The sequence below is a fragment of the Balaenoptera borealis genome (genome assembly GCF_965194805.1).
Source record: "Balaenoptera borealis genome assembly, chromosome: 13".
NCBI lineage: Eukaryota > Metazoa > Chordata > Mammalia > Artiodactyla > Balaenopteridae > Balaenoptera > Balaenoptera borealis.
The window spans coordinates 13,029,213-13,044,893 of NC_138870.1; the positions used below are offsets into that span (position 1 = coordinate 13,029,213).

At 39.4% G+C, this 15,681-nt stretch overlaps 1 protein-coding gene across 4 annotated transcripts in view; it reads right to left on the reverse strand.

Annotated features, from left to right (window-relative positions):
- RERG (RAS like estrogen regulated growth inhibitor) overlaps positions 1–15,452 on the reverse strand; it is a 105,683-nt gene extending 90,231 nt beyond the window's left edge. Inside the window, exons 1-2 of one of the 4 annotated variants that reach the window (XM_082352607.1) lie at positions 15,247–15,452; positions 11,391–11,554 (exon numbers count right to left, since the gene is read on the reverse strand). In XM_082352607.1, the coding sequence (XP_082208733.1) occupies positions 11,391–11,451 (61 nt within the window). In that variant the 5' untranslated portion in view covers positions 11,452–11,554; positions 15,247–15,452. The remainder of the gene's footprint in view (positions 1–11,390; positions 11,555–15,246) is intronic. The other 3 variants (XM_082352605.1, XM_082352608.1, XM_082352606.1) reach the window with 3 other exon arrangements.
- Positions 15,453–15,681: the final 229 nt, after the last annotated feature.

Here is a 15,681-nt window from a genome sequence, read left to right on the forward strand (position 1 = left end):
ATTCTAATATTTACAGCTTAGTTGTAACCATGTCATACAATTGATACAGTGTCTATGTCAGTTTCCTGGTTTTGATAATGTATTGTGGTTATGTGAGGTGTTAATCATTGGGGGAAGCTAGGTGAAGGGTACACAAGAGATCTCTGTTTGTTTTTGCAACTCTGACAATTTTCTAAAAATATTTCAAGATGCAAATTTGTCAAAATCAATCATTGTGCTGGAAACCATCACCAGCTGATTTCTAGTTGCAAGTCATCCAGGCCCAACAAAACACTAAGGGCCCTGAGACAAGGATAATCATATAATTCTTTGGACTTCCCCCCAAATATTGGCATTTTATTAGGCATATGGTGGGAGGATGAAGAGGGTAGAAGAATTGGGAACATAGGAGGAATTTCATAAATATTTGTAAATTGATAAGTGGGAGACATTAAGAAATCATGGGTTAAATTTTGGGACTCAAGGATTTAAATGTATGGTTACTGTGCTCTTGATTTCACCTCTTTTGGAAACTGCTAGAAAAATAGTTTCCAGTTATAAAATATATGAATGGAAAAATAGTCCCAGGCATTGGAACAGATAACCATTACTCACACTACTAAGTGTGGTTGAGTCTTCCTTTAAAACATCTAACTCAACACATGTTGCCAAATGACTAGGAAGCTGGCTCAGTTATTAGGTTCAGTTGTAATTTACAAGATCCTTAATGCAAAAAGAAGTCAAATGCTTTTCAGACAGACAAATATTCACCATTTTTATTCTTACTTTTTAATTTTTGGCTTCACCACTTAAATTACTGTCCAACGGCATAAAGCAAAAGAGAACTTTAAAAAACATTTTTAAAAAAACCTGGAAAAGCATCACTGAGAAAAAGATGTTATCTTTCTATCCAAAACAGTGGAAACTTATGAACTTTTCTCAATATCGTAGTTCTGTCTACACAACCATTGCGTAAGTTTTATAAATGCCACTGTCAGCAAGCAATTGAAAACAGTTTTTTTCCAAATGTTGGAGGAAGAACAACTATCTTATATTAATTAAAGCTAGTCTACATTGGCTTTAATTGACTGATGGAGCATGGTGTTAATAAGCTCAAGTTTATTAGGTTCAATTCCTATGTGGGCTACTTAGCTTCTCTCAGTAGAATATTTGGTACCATGGTCTTCAACCATGTTTAACTCCCAGACTCTTAACACTGTAGTTTAGCCCAAGCCACCCCTACTGTTGCCAAATAGCTCAAAGTATCATCTTAAAATCAAAGCTCAGCATGTCACAGTTGTTGAGGTTTACACTTTTTTTTTTTTAAACAAAACTTATCTTACTACGAAGCGAATGAAAAATTCTAGTCTTAAGGGACCACAGAAAAAGCTCACATTTGCTCTGCCCCAATAGAGTAATTTTTGGCCTAGTCTACTCCTGCTAGAATGTTAACTTCATGAGTGCAGAGACCCTGTCTGTTTCATTTACCCTTGTATCATTGGTACCCGTGACAGTGCCTGGCACTCAATGTTTATTACATGTAGCTCACTAAAAGCTATAGGCTTTTCCAAAGCCGAAAACACCTATTTCAAATGGAAACTGAGTACTTAGCAAACTTAAACAGTGGTTTCCAAAATGTGGTCCTCAGACTAGCAGAATTAGCATCCTCTGGGAATTTGTTAAAAAATACAAATTCTCTGGCCCTACTACAGACCTGCTGGATCAGAACCTCAGGGCTGGTGACCTGAAACATATATTTTAACAAGCCCTCCAGGTGATTCTGAGGCATGTTAAAGTTTGATATCTACCGGTATAATCTAAGGAAGAAAACTCTTTCCCCAATTCAGCTCTGATTTGCATCACATAAACTCAGCTATTTCAGCACAGAAACATACATATCCTGGAATGAGTCTCTGGAAAATGACTTTCTGTAAAGACTAGATATGTGGGCCAATAAAAGTTGATCACTGTTATGCACTTTATATAGCAAGATACCTTGAATCGTAAGACAAGAATGTGTGTAAGGCTTCCTCCCAGACAACCTATTTTATGGCAAATCTAAACAGAACTTATTTAATGAACATGGAAGTAACGTGATATGGTGTTAATGTCCCCACACCAAGAGTCAAAGACCTTTGTTTTTCTTTACTAGCTGAAAATTATCCAAAAAACTCACTGGGATTCCTCATCATTTCAGTGAGCGAAATAATACCAAAGTGGAAAATTCTATGATTCAGTAAGAGTATCCAGGGCCTAAAATGTTCCAAAACCAACATATTTCTAGATGACAGAAAGAAGAGACGGATGATACACATGTTGCATCCAAAAAGCTCCTGACAAGCCAGAAGAATAAATTAAATTGAACAAAACAGTATTTTAGAGGATACAAATTAACTTCTACACCTGGATGAAACATACACATACTCAGGTACAAGTTTGGGAAGATCTGACTCAGCAACAGCATATATTTAAAGAAAAAGACTTCATTTGCAGTATACACCCCATGAGCCAACACTGTACCCACTGTCACCCTAAAAGCAACAGTGACCTTAGAATGTCTTAGCAGAAGCAAAGTATCTAGTATCAAAACCACAGCTGTGCTCTGATCTGGTCTGGGCATCCCACATCTGAAACGTCTGCATTCATTTCCAAGCCCTACATTTCGTGGAGTGCACAGCTGGAGTGGAACAGCAAGGATGGTGTCGTGACCAGAAACCGTGATCTCTGCAGAGCAAATGAAATCACTGTGAGGAACCACACAGTGGAAAAGAAAACTCAGGCATGGGTGGAGGCATGCTGGTTTATCTTCAAATATGTTAAGGTCTGTCCTAAGGAAGAATTTAAAGTGCTCTATGGAACTTGAAGGGGTTAAAGTCAATGAGTAGAAACTGACGAACAGCCTTTGGTTGCAAAGAAGGTAAAGTAACAGACAGGAAGACTTGTTGTGATAGTTTTATGTGCCAGTTTGTCTGGGCTCTAGGACCCAGTGATTCAATCAAATATTACTGTAGGAGTTGCTGTGAAGGTATTTTGTAGATATGGTTAACATCTACAATCAGTTGACCTTAAGCAAAAGAGATTAGCCTGAATGATGTGGGTGGACCTTATCCGATTACTGGAAGGCCTTTAGTGCAAAAACTGAGCTTTCCCAGAGCGAAAGAAATTCTTCCTCTAGCTTGCAGCATTCACTCCTCCCTGACTTTCCAGCCTGCCGTCTTTCTCTACAGATTTCAGTCTTGCCAGCCCAAATAAATATAGAAAGACGTAATTTGTGTGTGTGTGTGCATGTGTGTGTGTGTCCTACTGGTTCTGTTTCTCTGGAAGACTGTAACTGATACAGTTGCTCAAGGATAGAACGGTCTATTTCTTCTCATGCTGAGTTCCTGTTACCAGAGATATTCAAGTGCAGGAGAGGAAACCACTTTGGCAACAATAAAGAGACCATTTAGAAGATATGATTCTTGATGAAACTATATAGCACATATAGACCACATACCCTAACTCAATTTATTCACTTTATTGAGGAGCCAGTCTTCATCTGCTCTGGGAATATAATAATGAGCAGAAATAGTTACTACTCTGCTTTTTTGGAATGTACATGAATCCTGTACTATGTGCAAGATATTCTAGAACACAAAGTTGGCACTCAACAGATACTTGTTGAATGAATAATTGAATGAATGAATAAAAACATAGTTTAAGATTATAGGGAAATATATAGATACATATATTTATATATTTTTTGAGAAATGTTTCTGTAAAAATATGTAAATGTTTTAAAGCTTTAATTTTTTAATAAGGATAAGATTTGCTTATCAAAAAATTCTATAACATGCCATATTTCCTTCTCCAATAAGGCATAAGTCCAAATTATTTTCCTAAACTCTTCTCCTTTTTTGACCCCCTTACGTACTGAGCCTAAAAAAACACCCTGACTTAATGTCTATTCATTTCACACATTTGAAAGTGCAAATTCCTTCAGCATAGACTCTACAACCTCTGGATAGTCTGTAACATTATACACTCAGTGGAGGAACACTCATAGCCAACTACTGACCTGAGCGTGTTCGCCCAGCCTGCAGTGATGGACAGCCAGGAAACCGACCGTACTGCTTTTCCAAACACGAATGTTAAGGAACACAGGGGAAGAACTGCACGGATTTCAATAATAAAAGCATGATAGTATTAGGACCATATTTATATCACACTTGTAACTTTTCAAAGTACCTTCACAGCCTATCCGACCTGCATCACTGTAAAAAAAAAAAAAAAAAAGTATCATTTGACAGATGAATAAAAAGAGAGAGTCATGGATGGGATGAAGGTGAAGTTTAAACCCCAATCCTTTCACTCGGTTCGGTTGGGTGCTTTTTTTTCGCATTAGATCATACTGACAGAACATGGCTCATCATATTCTCTTTTAACAACGGAAAATGTACCCTTTAGTAGAAGATGATTCATCAGTCTTCTTACTCTTGATCCAAAGCTATAACAAATGGAATACTGCATTACAGGGGAACTTTCCTACATATACAGGTTGCTGAGAATCTTGGTTGTATTGATTGGCAACTTACCCCGTACTCCCAAGGGGCTTTGCCTTGCATTGGTAATTCACTGATTACTGGAAATTTCTTATAAAAATAAAACTCTTCAGATTTTTTTTTTACAAAGTTCATATTACAAAATTCTAACGATCATTTCATTTCCTAATAAAAGGTGTTTGAGAGGAACGGGGTGATACAAAACGAAAACACTTAGTAGCAAAGTTGCAAAAGCCTTGCACAGTCATAAACTGGGATTCTAGACTTGGCTGTGGCTCCAATAAGCTGGGTGATCTAGGTAAGAATCTCTCTCATGTGTATGTATAGGAGCTTTACCTGTTTGCTTATTCCAGGCTGAAATTACCTATTTCAGGCTGCCTTGTCTTCATAATATATCTACTTTCATTTTTAATGGGATGGAAGAAATTATGGTTGTTTTTCTGAAACCACATCAATTTTTAAAGGCAGCTGGAGCAATAGGGATGCGTTTGCACTGGAATTTTGGCTTCAAGGCCAGTACCACCTTGAAAATTTGGCTGATTTCCCCAAACCCATGAGTTGGAGAAATACCAGTAATAAAAAGGGGAATTACAAGGATGATTTACAATTTTCTTCACTCCCTCTCTCAAATTTAGTCTTTGTCCATTGCTAAGAAAACAAGTCAAGATCAAAATGGAACCAATTGGTAACTGATAATTAAACTACAGCAAAATATTTCAATAAATAAATTAGCCATCAGATAAAAATTAAGGACAATTGAATTTTGATAATATATCCCAGCAGAAAAAAGCAGAGACAGACATATGTCCTTTTGACTTTGAAAAACAGTTCTTGATTTTGTTTTGTTTTCCAGTATTGTTTCTTTCCTAATTATATTTTTCTTGGGAGAAAAGCTTAAGAATTGGCCACTGCCAGCCTACAAAAATGTTTACCCACCAATAAACAACGGATTTTGATTCTTTTAATTTTTCTTTCCTCTTCTTTCTTTCCTTTCCCTTTCTTTTTCTAAGTCCTTACAAGCACGATTCCTCACCTTTGCTTAACTTCTGGGCATGCAAGAAAAGTCAGCGTGACTTAAGCCTTGCACAGAAGTCTGACTTTTTGTACATATCCATAGGTATACACCTGCAGTTTGAAAACACCCTTTTATTCCTCTTGGGGTGGAAGAATCAAATGAACATAAACTCATTTTGGCTGTTTGTCTCTTTTTGCTTTTCTATCTTTGCAGGTAAAGGAAGGTATAAATGCTTGAAAGCCGCAGGTAACCACATCACCGTATTTTATGACAAGGGAACAGCTATTTTTCCAGCATTATCCAAACTTGTCTCAATGCCACCTTCCTCCCTTTGGCCCAGTCCATTAAAAAACAACTACTTCTCTAACTACCGTCTACACAGGAACCAATGGACCTGATTTCCGGTAATCTTTAAATTTCAACAACCACTTAGGAAAGACTTCTTCACACACACACACACACACACACACACACACACACACACACACACACACGTTTCCAGGAGCTGTGGAACTTCTGCACCCACCTGAAACACAACCTATCCCTCTTTTTACCTAAACAAATATTTAAAGAAAAATTACCATTAATATTATAGTGTATAATCTTAGAACAAGAATAACCGAGAACTTGAAGAGCTGCTTGGGAACTTAAGTAGGTAAAAAGTGAGGTACAGGACCATTGCCAGCGCTCACATTCATGTGATGCACACAGCTGAGGCTATTTCCTCTGCTCGTGGTCCTGAAACTGGACCCAAAGCCTAGGCATTACTGAAGCCACAGATCAATTTGCTATATCTTCCTGAAGAGTCCATTTTAGTCACTGATTGGGGATAAAATTGTTTTTATATTCAAACAAACATAGACATATTGTGGATCAATATTAAAATTTGCCTATATTTCTATAAGTAGTAAAACATGCAAAATAATTACATGATTGTAATGAGATGCTTGCATGACCCAATCCCCTAGATCTTTCTCCTCCTTCTTTTAGAAGTACTTTGAAGACAATGTTTAAGAAGGATCATACTACACCATGAAGTATAAATGAAGGGAACGAACTGGTATAGCTACTTGGGTAAAGAAAAAGTTCTAAAACATAAAGCTGAGCTCTATAGCATAAGGAAATTGACCTACCTAAGATGCTATTGATATTGTCTTTATTTAATATATACGAGATCTCGTAAACATAACTCAGCCATAAAGAAACATATATGTTAAAGCAGTATCTGGCGCTCATTGGAAAAGTCACATTTAAAATCAGAATTGTCCCTGCCTGTCCCACTTGAAAATAAAATGAAAAAGGGTTTTTAAAACTTTTAATAATTGAGAGAGAGGGGGAAAAGCAAACAAGAACAAGAAAAAGGAAGAAAAAATAAATCTCTTTGTGCCAAGGGAAACTGTATCACATGCTTGTTTGTGTTTGGCACCCAATTCATAGTCCAGCAATCTGAGTCTATGAACTTAAGCCTCCACGGACGAGTGCATCAATTGGCTTTTGAATCAGAGAATAGCATTACTCCATTAACTTTGAGACTATCCCTTTCAAGAAATATATTTAGCTATGGCACACAATATTTCAGTCCTAAGATGAGAACGTCAACTGTGAAATGCAACTGAAAATTTCAGTTGTTTTTCTCTCGACGACTCCCACTTACTACACATTCGAATAATGTGAATCCAGGAAGCATTTACATAAATATGGTGTGCGTTGTAGGTTTTACGGCAGGTCTTTTTGCTTTCATTACTTGGAGCCTGCCACATTACAGGCTGACACACACGAGTAAGGAAATCTATGCCCTACATGCCATGTTATTACTGGCTGCCTTACCCTTAGCCAGAGAAAGGAAACGTTTACTCTGCTGGGGCAAGAGAAGAAGCAAAGGGCTGGGAAAACTTGGCTCTCCACTTTGAAGATTCCACACAGTGTTCGCCATGCTGAACCAGCAAGCTCGCCAAGCCAGGAAGCTCACTTGAAGACAGAACTGCAAGAACTGCCAAAACTAGACAGAAGGAAGAAGAATCCTCCCGATACAAAAGACCCTGTAAATACTGCAATATACATACACATGTACACATACCCGACATGTTTTGTAATTAACACATTATTAAATTTCGCCTGTGCTGACGCTTCTAATGTCAACCTGTCAACCAAAGACTTCTGGTTAACGTTAAATTCTGTTTTAAACATGGAGGGCTTATCTGTTACCTGGGCTTAGGAAACCATCTACCACATACCAGAAGCACTTTCAAATTTAACGGTGTTAATTTATTGATGACACCATAATACTTCTGGCTGTTTTTCCAAGATTTCCAAGATATTAGCCAGGAGAAGTGTTGTTATGATCAGCAGCGGTCAAGCTGTAATTGACATAAACCAGACTCTGGATTTAAGAGAAAGAGAGACACAGAGAAAGTGTGTGTGTCTCTGTGTGTGTGTGTGTTCAGAGTGTGCTGAGCAGCAAAACAAAATTTTTTCTTATAAACTTTCTGACTTTTACTGAAAACCCAAATATCCACTTGAATGTAGATATATCTTTGATTGTATGGTTTCACTAGACAACTTACAAATGAAGAAGAGCATACCTTGAAAAATTGTAATAATATAAGCTAATATACTTGAGCACTTACTATGTGCCAGGTACTGTTCTAAGAGACTTGCGTGTAATAACTCAGTCAGTCCTAACAACAACTCTTTGAAATAGGCACTATGACATCCTTCATATTATTGCAGAAATTGAAAATTTAAGTACCTTGTTAAAGTTGCTAAATTCACACAGCTAATAAAGTGTAGAACTGGGAGTCAGACTTAATAGTGTGACTCCAGGTCTCCTGTTCTTGACTCCATTAGCAAATGGCCAATATGGTCTTATTTACCCCAAATTCCACATTGGTATTGAGTGTGCAGGAAAGCAGATGGGCCAGGTAAGGCTTGAAGCCTCTGAAGCAATTCACACAGACCCAGGTTCAAATCAGAGACGCTCAGTTTCTACCGCTCCAAGGTCACAAGCTGCCGCCCCTTCTCAGGAACGTTTGGTGAGAAATGGATTGTTTGAGCCCACGGGTGGGTCACGACCATTTGGGAGAGGCATTTGAGTAAGTGAGGAGCCGTAGTTACATTCCAGCAGGTATAAATTCTTGCAGACTTAAACAAACAAAAGTTACTTATAAGACAAATTGAATCTGTACAATAGGAAGGCGAAGGTGGGATGCAATGATTAGGCAGAGATATCCATATTAATTAAGAACTAGTACAAACGTGAATTCACAGTCTGGTTTCAAAGTCGAGAGATAAGGTATGAAGTACTCTATGGTTGTTTTCACTGAACTATGGGAAAAGGTCTCAGAACTGTCTCCCATGCATAAGTCAAACCGATCTACTTTATAAACGGGAGGTGTGGTTACAAGGTCTCAGGAAAACAGTCTCACGTTGAAATAGGAAAACACTGTCTGTGTATAGATGACAGACAAAAAGGCAATTGTTTAAAGGCATGTGGTCTATCACTGTCATTTTCACCTAAATGAAAATAAACACGCATGGTAGAATGTATATAAGGGGGACAGGAAAACCAGTCCAAAGAAGAGCCATTAATCAAGAGTCATCGGATTTTAGAGTTGGAAAGGACCTAAATGAACAAGTTCAACTTCTGCACTTTCCATAAATTAAAACCAAGGTCAACAGAATGTGGACTCTGTGTGCAGGTGTCATCTTCAGCTCTGGGCGTGAGGGCTCTCCCCTAGGGAGAGGGTCTGCAGTGAGAGGACAAGAGGATGGTGTGTAGAACCTGAGAGCCCCGATCTTTGAGAGAGGTAGGCCAATAAGAAGCAGCGCATGAAGATGGCTGCTTAGGGTCAATGGAGAGGTGGCAGGAAAGCCAAGAAGTGTGATGTCATGGGAGCCTGGGAAGGAAGGAGTTTTAGGAAAGCGTAAGTGGTTATGTTGAACGGTAACAAGAGTTCTAAGAAGACCAGAACAGGGAAAGATTCATTAGATTGGTTGGATATTGATTTGTGGTGACCCTCACAAAAGCAGTTTCAGCAGCATGATCACAGTGGAAGATTGCCATGTTTAAGCAATGAATGGGAAGTCCAAAAAAGTTAAGACAGTGAGGGCAGAGCCCAAGTTCAATAACCTTGGAGAAAAGAAAAAGATGGAGCAGTGGACAAAGAAATGCTCAAGGGGAAAAGGTCAGTAGAGAATGAGAAGAATCCTTAAAGAAATAATTGAAACAACTTGGGGGAAGACAAAGGAAACTGAGGTCTAACTGAGGTCTAATTGGTGGATCAGCCTTGACAGGAAGAGATACCCAGTTTGCTCTGAGATAATACAGATGAAAAAGGGTGGGTATACGGTACATAGAGTTAAGTGGTTCTCTCCACTGGATTTTTATTTTTATGTTTCACTTTTCAAATGATGCAGAGTTTATTTTGGTAAATGATGTAAGGTTAAAAATTCCCCTTCTCTTATTGCCTGTGTTAAATTTTGCATGCATGAATGTTAAACGCTGAGCTCTAAGTCTAGATCCCTCGGTCGCGAAAAATTTAGACCAGCTCTTGTTAGAACATGTCTTCCCACACACGGCATCTCCTTGATCCTCCGCTCACTGGAACAGTTTCCTCATTCTCCAGAGCCTTCCACCAGCTACAGAAATTGTTTGTTCTCATGCCATCAGGAAACACTGAGGAGATTAATAGGGAGGAGTTTAACGATCTTCGATCTCCTGAAGGCTGGCAGTTTCTTAGCCTTGTCAACTATCTATTTTTTTTTGCTTGGTTTCTGCCAGAGGCCAGAGCAAGTGGCAAGCAGGACAAAAGAGTGATGGCAGAAAAGAGCCCTCTTGAGAAAATAAAAAGAAAAAAGAGAGAGAGAGAAAGACTTAGAACTTAGAAGAGGGAAGATTTACTGCTGAAATTATACCAGAGAGCTGGTTTGGAAAGAGAGGTTGGTCACAGAATTTAAAGCTGCTCATGCGTGTTTGTTCAAGATTATGTGGATGACTTGTTGTACTGGATGATCCGAATGGGTTTCCCTCTACAAACACACACCTACTAGGTGTCTGTTTGAGTCCTTTCCTGAGAACCAAGAGCTCAATGGGCAAAGTCAATTATGGGTCTTTCCTCCAGTGAGAGATCAAAGCAACGTTATCTGAAAAACCACGTTGCCCTGATATTTCAGCAACATGTACTTAACATTTAATTATAAAATCTGAGATCCATTTCTCAAATTAGATTAGATACATTTTCACTTCTACCATTTCACCCTTCATCTTAAAGGTCTGCAAACCTTTACTGAGGTGTGAAATACAAAAGCCTCTGAATTACCAACGTGAGCCACAACTGGATCATTTAAATTCACCCCAGAGGTTCTGACAATAGCTGTCTTACTTGAGGTCACACACGCCCCACTTTTCACCAGTCCTCCCCAATTTTAGACGTGTTGGGTGATAATACCATTCTGTTTCTTGTAAAGATATATTCCCTCGGCAAGCATTTATTCAGCACCCAACACATGCTTGACATTGAGCCAGTTGCTGAAAATATCAAGATTGATGAGATATTACATTGGCCCCTCAAGATCTCATATAGAGAAAAAAAGAGCAAATGTATTTTTTAATTTCTACAATCTGATTTCTTTGGAAGTTGAACATCCTTCCTCAGAATACCAAGACCTGTGATGTATCCATTGCCTTGTGTATTACCAGCAGAGCTTCTTTACCATAAAGAAGCAAAAGAGGACATAAAACCTGGTTATGCAAAATGAAAATTTTAGATAAAGAGAAAGAGGCTTCATCTAAAAGAGCAACACAGGAGAACAGGAGAGAGAGAGACACACACAAACAACCACCACAAAAATCTTACCTGACTTGCCCACGCCTGCTCTCCCAAATATTGCCAGTTTGACCTCTGAACTTTTAGCCATGCCGGCTGCTGGTAGACAATTCACTGTGGTTCAAACTAAAGAGCTGAGAAGATCTTTTTGGTTCCAGCCCTTGGTTTCACCATATCATTGTAAAGCAGCAATCCTTCAACAAAAGAGATTTGGGAATTCATAACTGACTGGAGAAAGAAACTCATATTTATTAAAGCATCTCCTATGTGCCAGCACCAGTCACTCGATCAACATCTTCCCTGTTGATCTTCACCACAATCCTGCGAGAGGGTCCTAGCAATATACTGTAAACCATTCAACTAAAGAGTGATAGATCCAGGACTTGCACGTAGATCTGTTTGGTTCTAAAAAATGCATTTTTACACAAGATAGCATTTTCAAAAGTACTTCCTCAAAGAAAGTTTTTTGTCAGTAATTGATAACAAATACTTGCCTGTGAATACATGTATTTACCATATGTCTGTAAACATCCAATATACATACACACATGGGGAGAGTCACATTTGGAACTCTTATTTCCCTTTGGGCTGAATAATACACATTCATATTAGTGTATCCCATTGTAATACGATTGAATTTGCATTCCAAGGTTTAAATTTTATCTCCGTTCACACTAGATCACATGGTTGAGTCATGTGACAGATACCTATGTTCCAAAATTGATATATAACATCTAGATTATATTTTTCTGGGCACAATGCCCTGGTACACAAAAGCTAAATGCCATGTGCTGACTTCTGATTCCTTTTCTATGACAACCTCAAGTAAATTAGTTTATGGTACTGTCCTGACACTTGGGAAATGACATTATATACAATGTAAGCACATTTTGTATAGTTGGGTGCTTTAGGAAGGACACCTAGGTCCTTGGTACCATGGAAATGTAAAATTGGAAAAAGCCTTGGAGTCAACAGAAAAATCCATCCAGCCTTCCTTTTTGATCAGACAACCATCTAACAACCATCCTGGGTCTAATTTATCACTTCCAGGTATGGGGGGAGGAGGAGCATTATATCAACTTTTTCTTTTCTTTCACTCAGAGGCCTTCAAGTAGCCAAGCAGCTGTTAGGAACCTTTGCCCCATTCTAGATGTCTACTTTCTAGGAAAATGAGACCCAATCATCTTCCCTGGTTCTTCATGGGACATCTGTTCTTGTTTATGTTTTTTTGACCCTCACCTTCCCTCTTGACCATGTGCAGCTCTCTTCTCTGGTATTTGCCATTTTAATCACTCTAAAAATGTGGCATCCTCTGCATTCGCCCCTTGAGATATGACCTGACAAATGACCCAGCAAAAGTTTCATGCGACCTCTTCTTCATCTGGCACTGTAGTTATATTTCAGCACACTCATATTAAGGCTCCCATTTTTCACGTGAATTGCAGGCTCCCCTATTCTGAACGTCTGCTATCGATGTTTTCAACCTAAATACAAGAGTTCACTTTCAAGTCTGTTATCTAAACACATGAACTGTTCCTGCCAGAGTTTTGGCATCTACAAATTTTCAAAAAGAGCTTTTCCAGAGAAAGAAAAAAGTAAAAGTCCTTCTGAAAAAGTGTTTCTACAAAGACATTAACGTGTAATCGTCTCCTTCATTACGCATCTAAACTATGGACCTGTACCTCACAAATTTTGTATTTGCTGATTTCCACAGTGCCAGAGCTTCCTCCGAAGGACAGAAAGGTCAACAATAACACTGGCTGTTGTTTACTTCATCCCAATAATGAACAAACTCCCTAGTGATCATTAATAGTACAAAAACCAGAAGCTTTTACATCTGTAATTTGTCCAGTCCCACACTTTCGGCTAAAGATAAAAAGAATTTCATTATTTGTCATTTTATATGCATTCATTACGAAAAGGCCTCGGGTAAGCTGGGACGAAGTGAGAGAGTGGCATGGACATATATGCACTACCAAATGTAAAATAGATAGCTAGTGGGAAGCAGCCGCATAGCACAGGGAGATCAGCTCTGTGCTTTGTGACCACCTAGAGGGGTGGGATAGGGAGGGTGGGAGGGAGGGAGAGGCAAGAGGGAGGGGATATGGGGATATATGTATATGTATAGCTGATTCACTTTGCTATAAAGCGGAAACTAACACACCATTGTAAAGCAATTATACTCCAATAAAGATGTTAAAAAAAGAAAAAGATACAATCAAAAAAAATTTGAAAATCAAAAAGGAAAAAAAAAAGAAAAGGCCTCTATGCTTAAGGCTCAGTGGTTCATCACAGAAGCATCACAGAAGCATAATCTATCGAGATGTATTAACTAAATTCCGAATAAGAATGGCAAGCATTTCTCTGAAACATAGAACATGCAAGTGTCTGGAGCTTGTATAAACAACAATTTGTTATTTCATACAGAACTGTTCATTCCCATGCACATAAAAATCCAAATAATTTACTATCTGATTTACGCCTCAAGAAAGTAGCCATCAAATGTGGTTTTAAAAAAAAACCCCAAAACATTTGTTAAGTTAAATTTTTCAGTAACTCCCAAATGGCCTCAGAGGCATAGGAATTTCACATAAGAAAGAAAAATTGCGTAGGTTAAATTTTTCATACATAACCTAATAAAGATGCAGCTAGTTATTGTAAATCTTAGGTTATGTTTAGAAAAATCCCTTAAAGGAAGACACAAAACTGACATATATCCTTCAACATTTTCTCACATGAAAATGTGAAAAGTTACATTTGATAAAGATAGAAAACAAAGATAAATGTGTAAATTGTTTTAATAAGTGACCTGTTGCCAAGTCTCTGATGTTTAAAATAATTCATGATCCAAGACCTTCCATAACACGGATCGAAGAAAACATTTTTTTTCATGTTGTTGTGCAGAAATATTCTGGCTGGGTCTTGAAGCTGCCATTCACTTTTTACGTGGACAGTGCTTTATTAGGACAAAAAATTCTCAGTTCTAATCACTCCTAAAGCTAAAATCACACTTAGGTATTTAAGAGATTAAAGGTTTTTCCTAAACATAAAGGTACCAAAACAAAGCTTAGAAAGAATAAGAAAAGAAAAAAGCAAGACTCCAAATTCTATGTTACATTAATGCATGCATTGATTCATCCCACATTTATGCTAAATGGTCACCTTCAAGGAGCTTACAATTCAATAGGCCTATGACATTTACTTCACTAATAACCCGATTTTCATATTTATTTAAAAATAATGATTTATCCATAGTAAATCAATCCCAAGACTATTACACTTTTCAAGGTCCATGCTTTCTATTTCCTTTTGGAAAAAAAAAAAAAGCAAGCATCTTTATATGGTAATAGTTTTGTAACTTCTATATTTATGGTCTCATCAAAATAAAGTGCAGGTGTTTAGGGAAACAAAGAATCTAGTCTGGTCGTGGGAATGAGATTCTCTTTGGGCTGCTCCTTCTCTAGTTCTGAAATCAAGTTTTCCTGGTCTCATTGTCAGAAATTCTCCCTTATCTTATCACAACGCAGCACGCACAGGGATGAGGATGATTGTACGACACCCCTGGCTATACCGTTGCTCGGAAAGCAACAGGTATCCTGGAAATGATACACAAACAAGCCCATCGTGGACCGCAGGTCACTTGTTCTCGACCTAGGGAGCAAATGCAGCCTAAGTCAAAAGGGCATTCTCGGTCTCAGCTGGGACGGAGGGCGCTGTCAAGCTCTGGGCGCCGGCGCTCACATCTCCCTCTCGGTGACCCACAAGCCCCGCCTGGGAGGACCCAGTGACCAGGAGGACCGCCCCAGAGGCCGAGCGTTCAGGGGCTCGAAAGGGTCTGCAGGAAGTAATCCCGAAAGAGCCACCTGGGCACGTGCGTGACACTCACCTGTTCATACTCTCCAGGCCCGGGAGAGCCGCGGTCCCCTTGCAAGTTCGGAATCGTTGCTCCGGGACCGCTAACCCTCCCACGCTGCGCAGCCCAGTCTGCGGGGGGGCGTTTCCCAGCTGCTGGGCTGCGATCGCGGGTGGGAGCGGCGGCAGCTGCGGCAAGTGCTGGCGGAGCGGCCAGGATCTCCTCGCCGCCACTCGCTCCGACTAGCGGCCGAGGGACTGCGGCAGGACGCGAGCTCAGCCGGGAGAGGCCGCCAGGATGCTGCAGTGCGGCGCTCGGGCGCCCCCTACCGGGGCCAGCGCCCGGCTCTTCCCGCGAGGCCGCCCCCGGCTGGTGAGTGCGAGCATCCAAATATCCGCCTTCGCGCTGCACCGGAGACAGGCTTCCCTTTGCCCCTGCTCAGTTCCCGGTCTCTAGGTTCCCACAGAA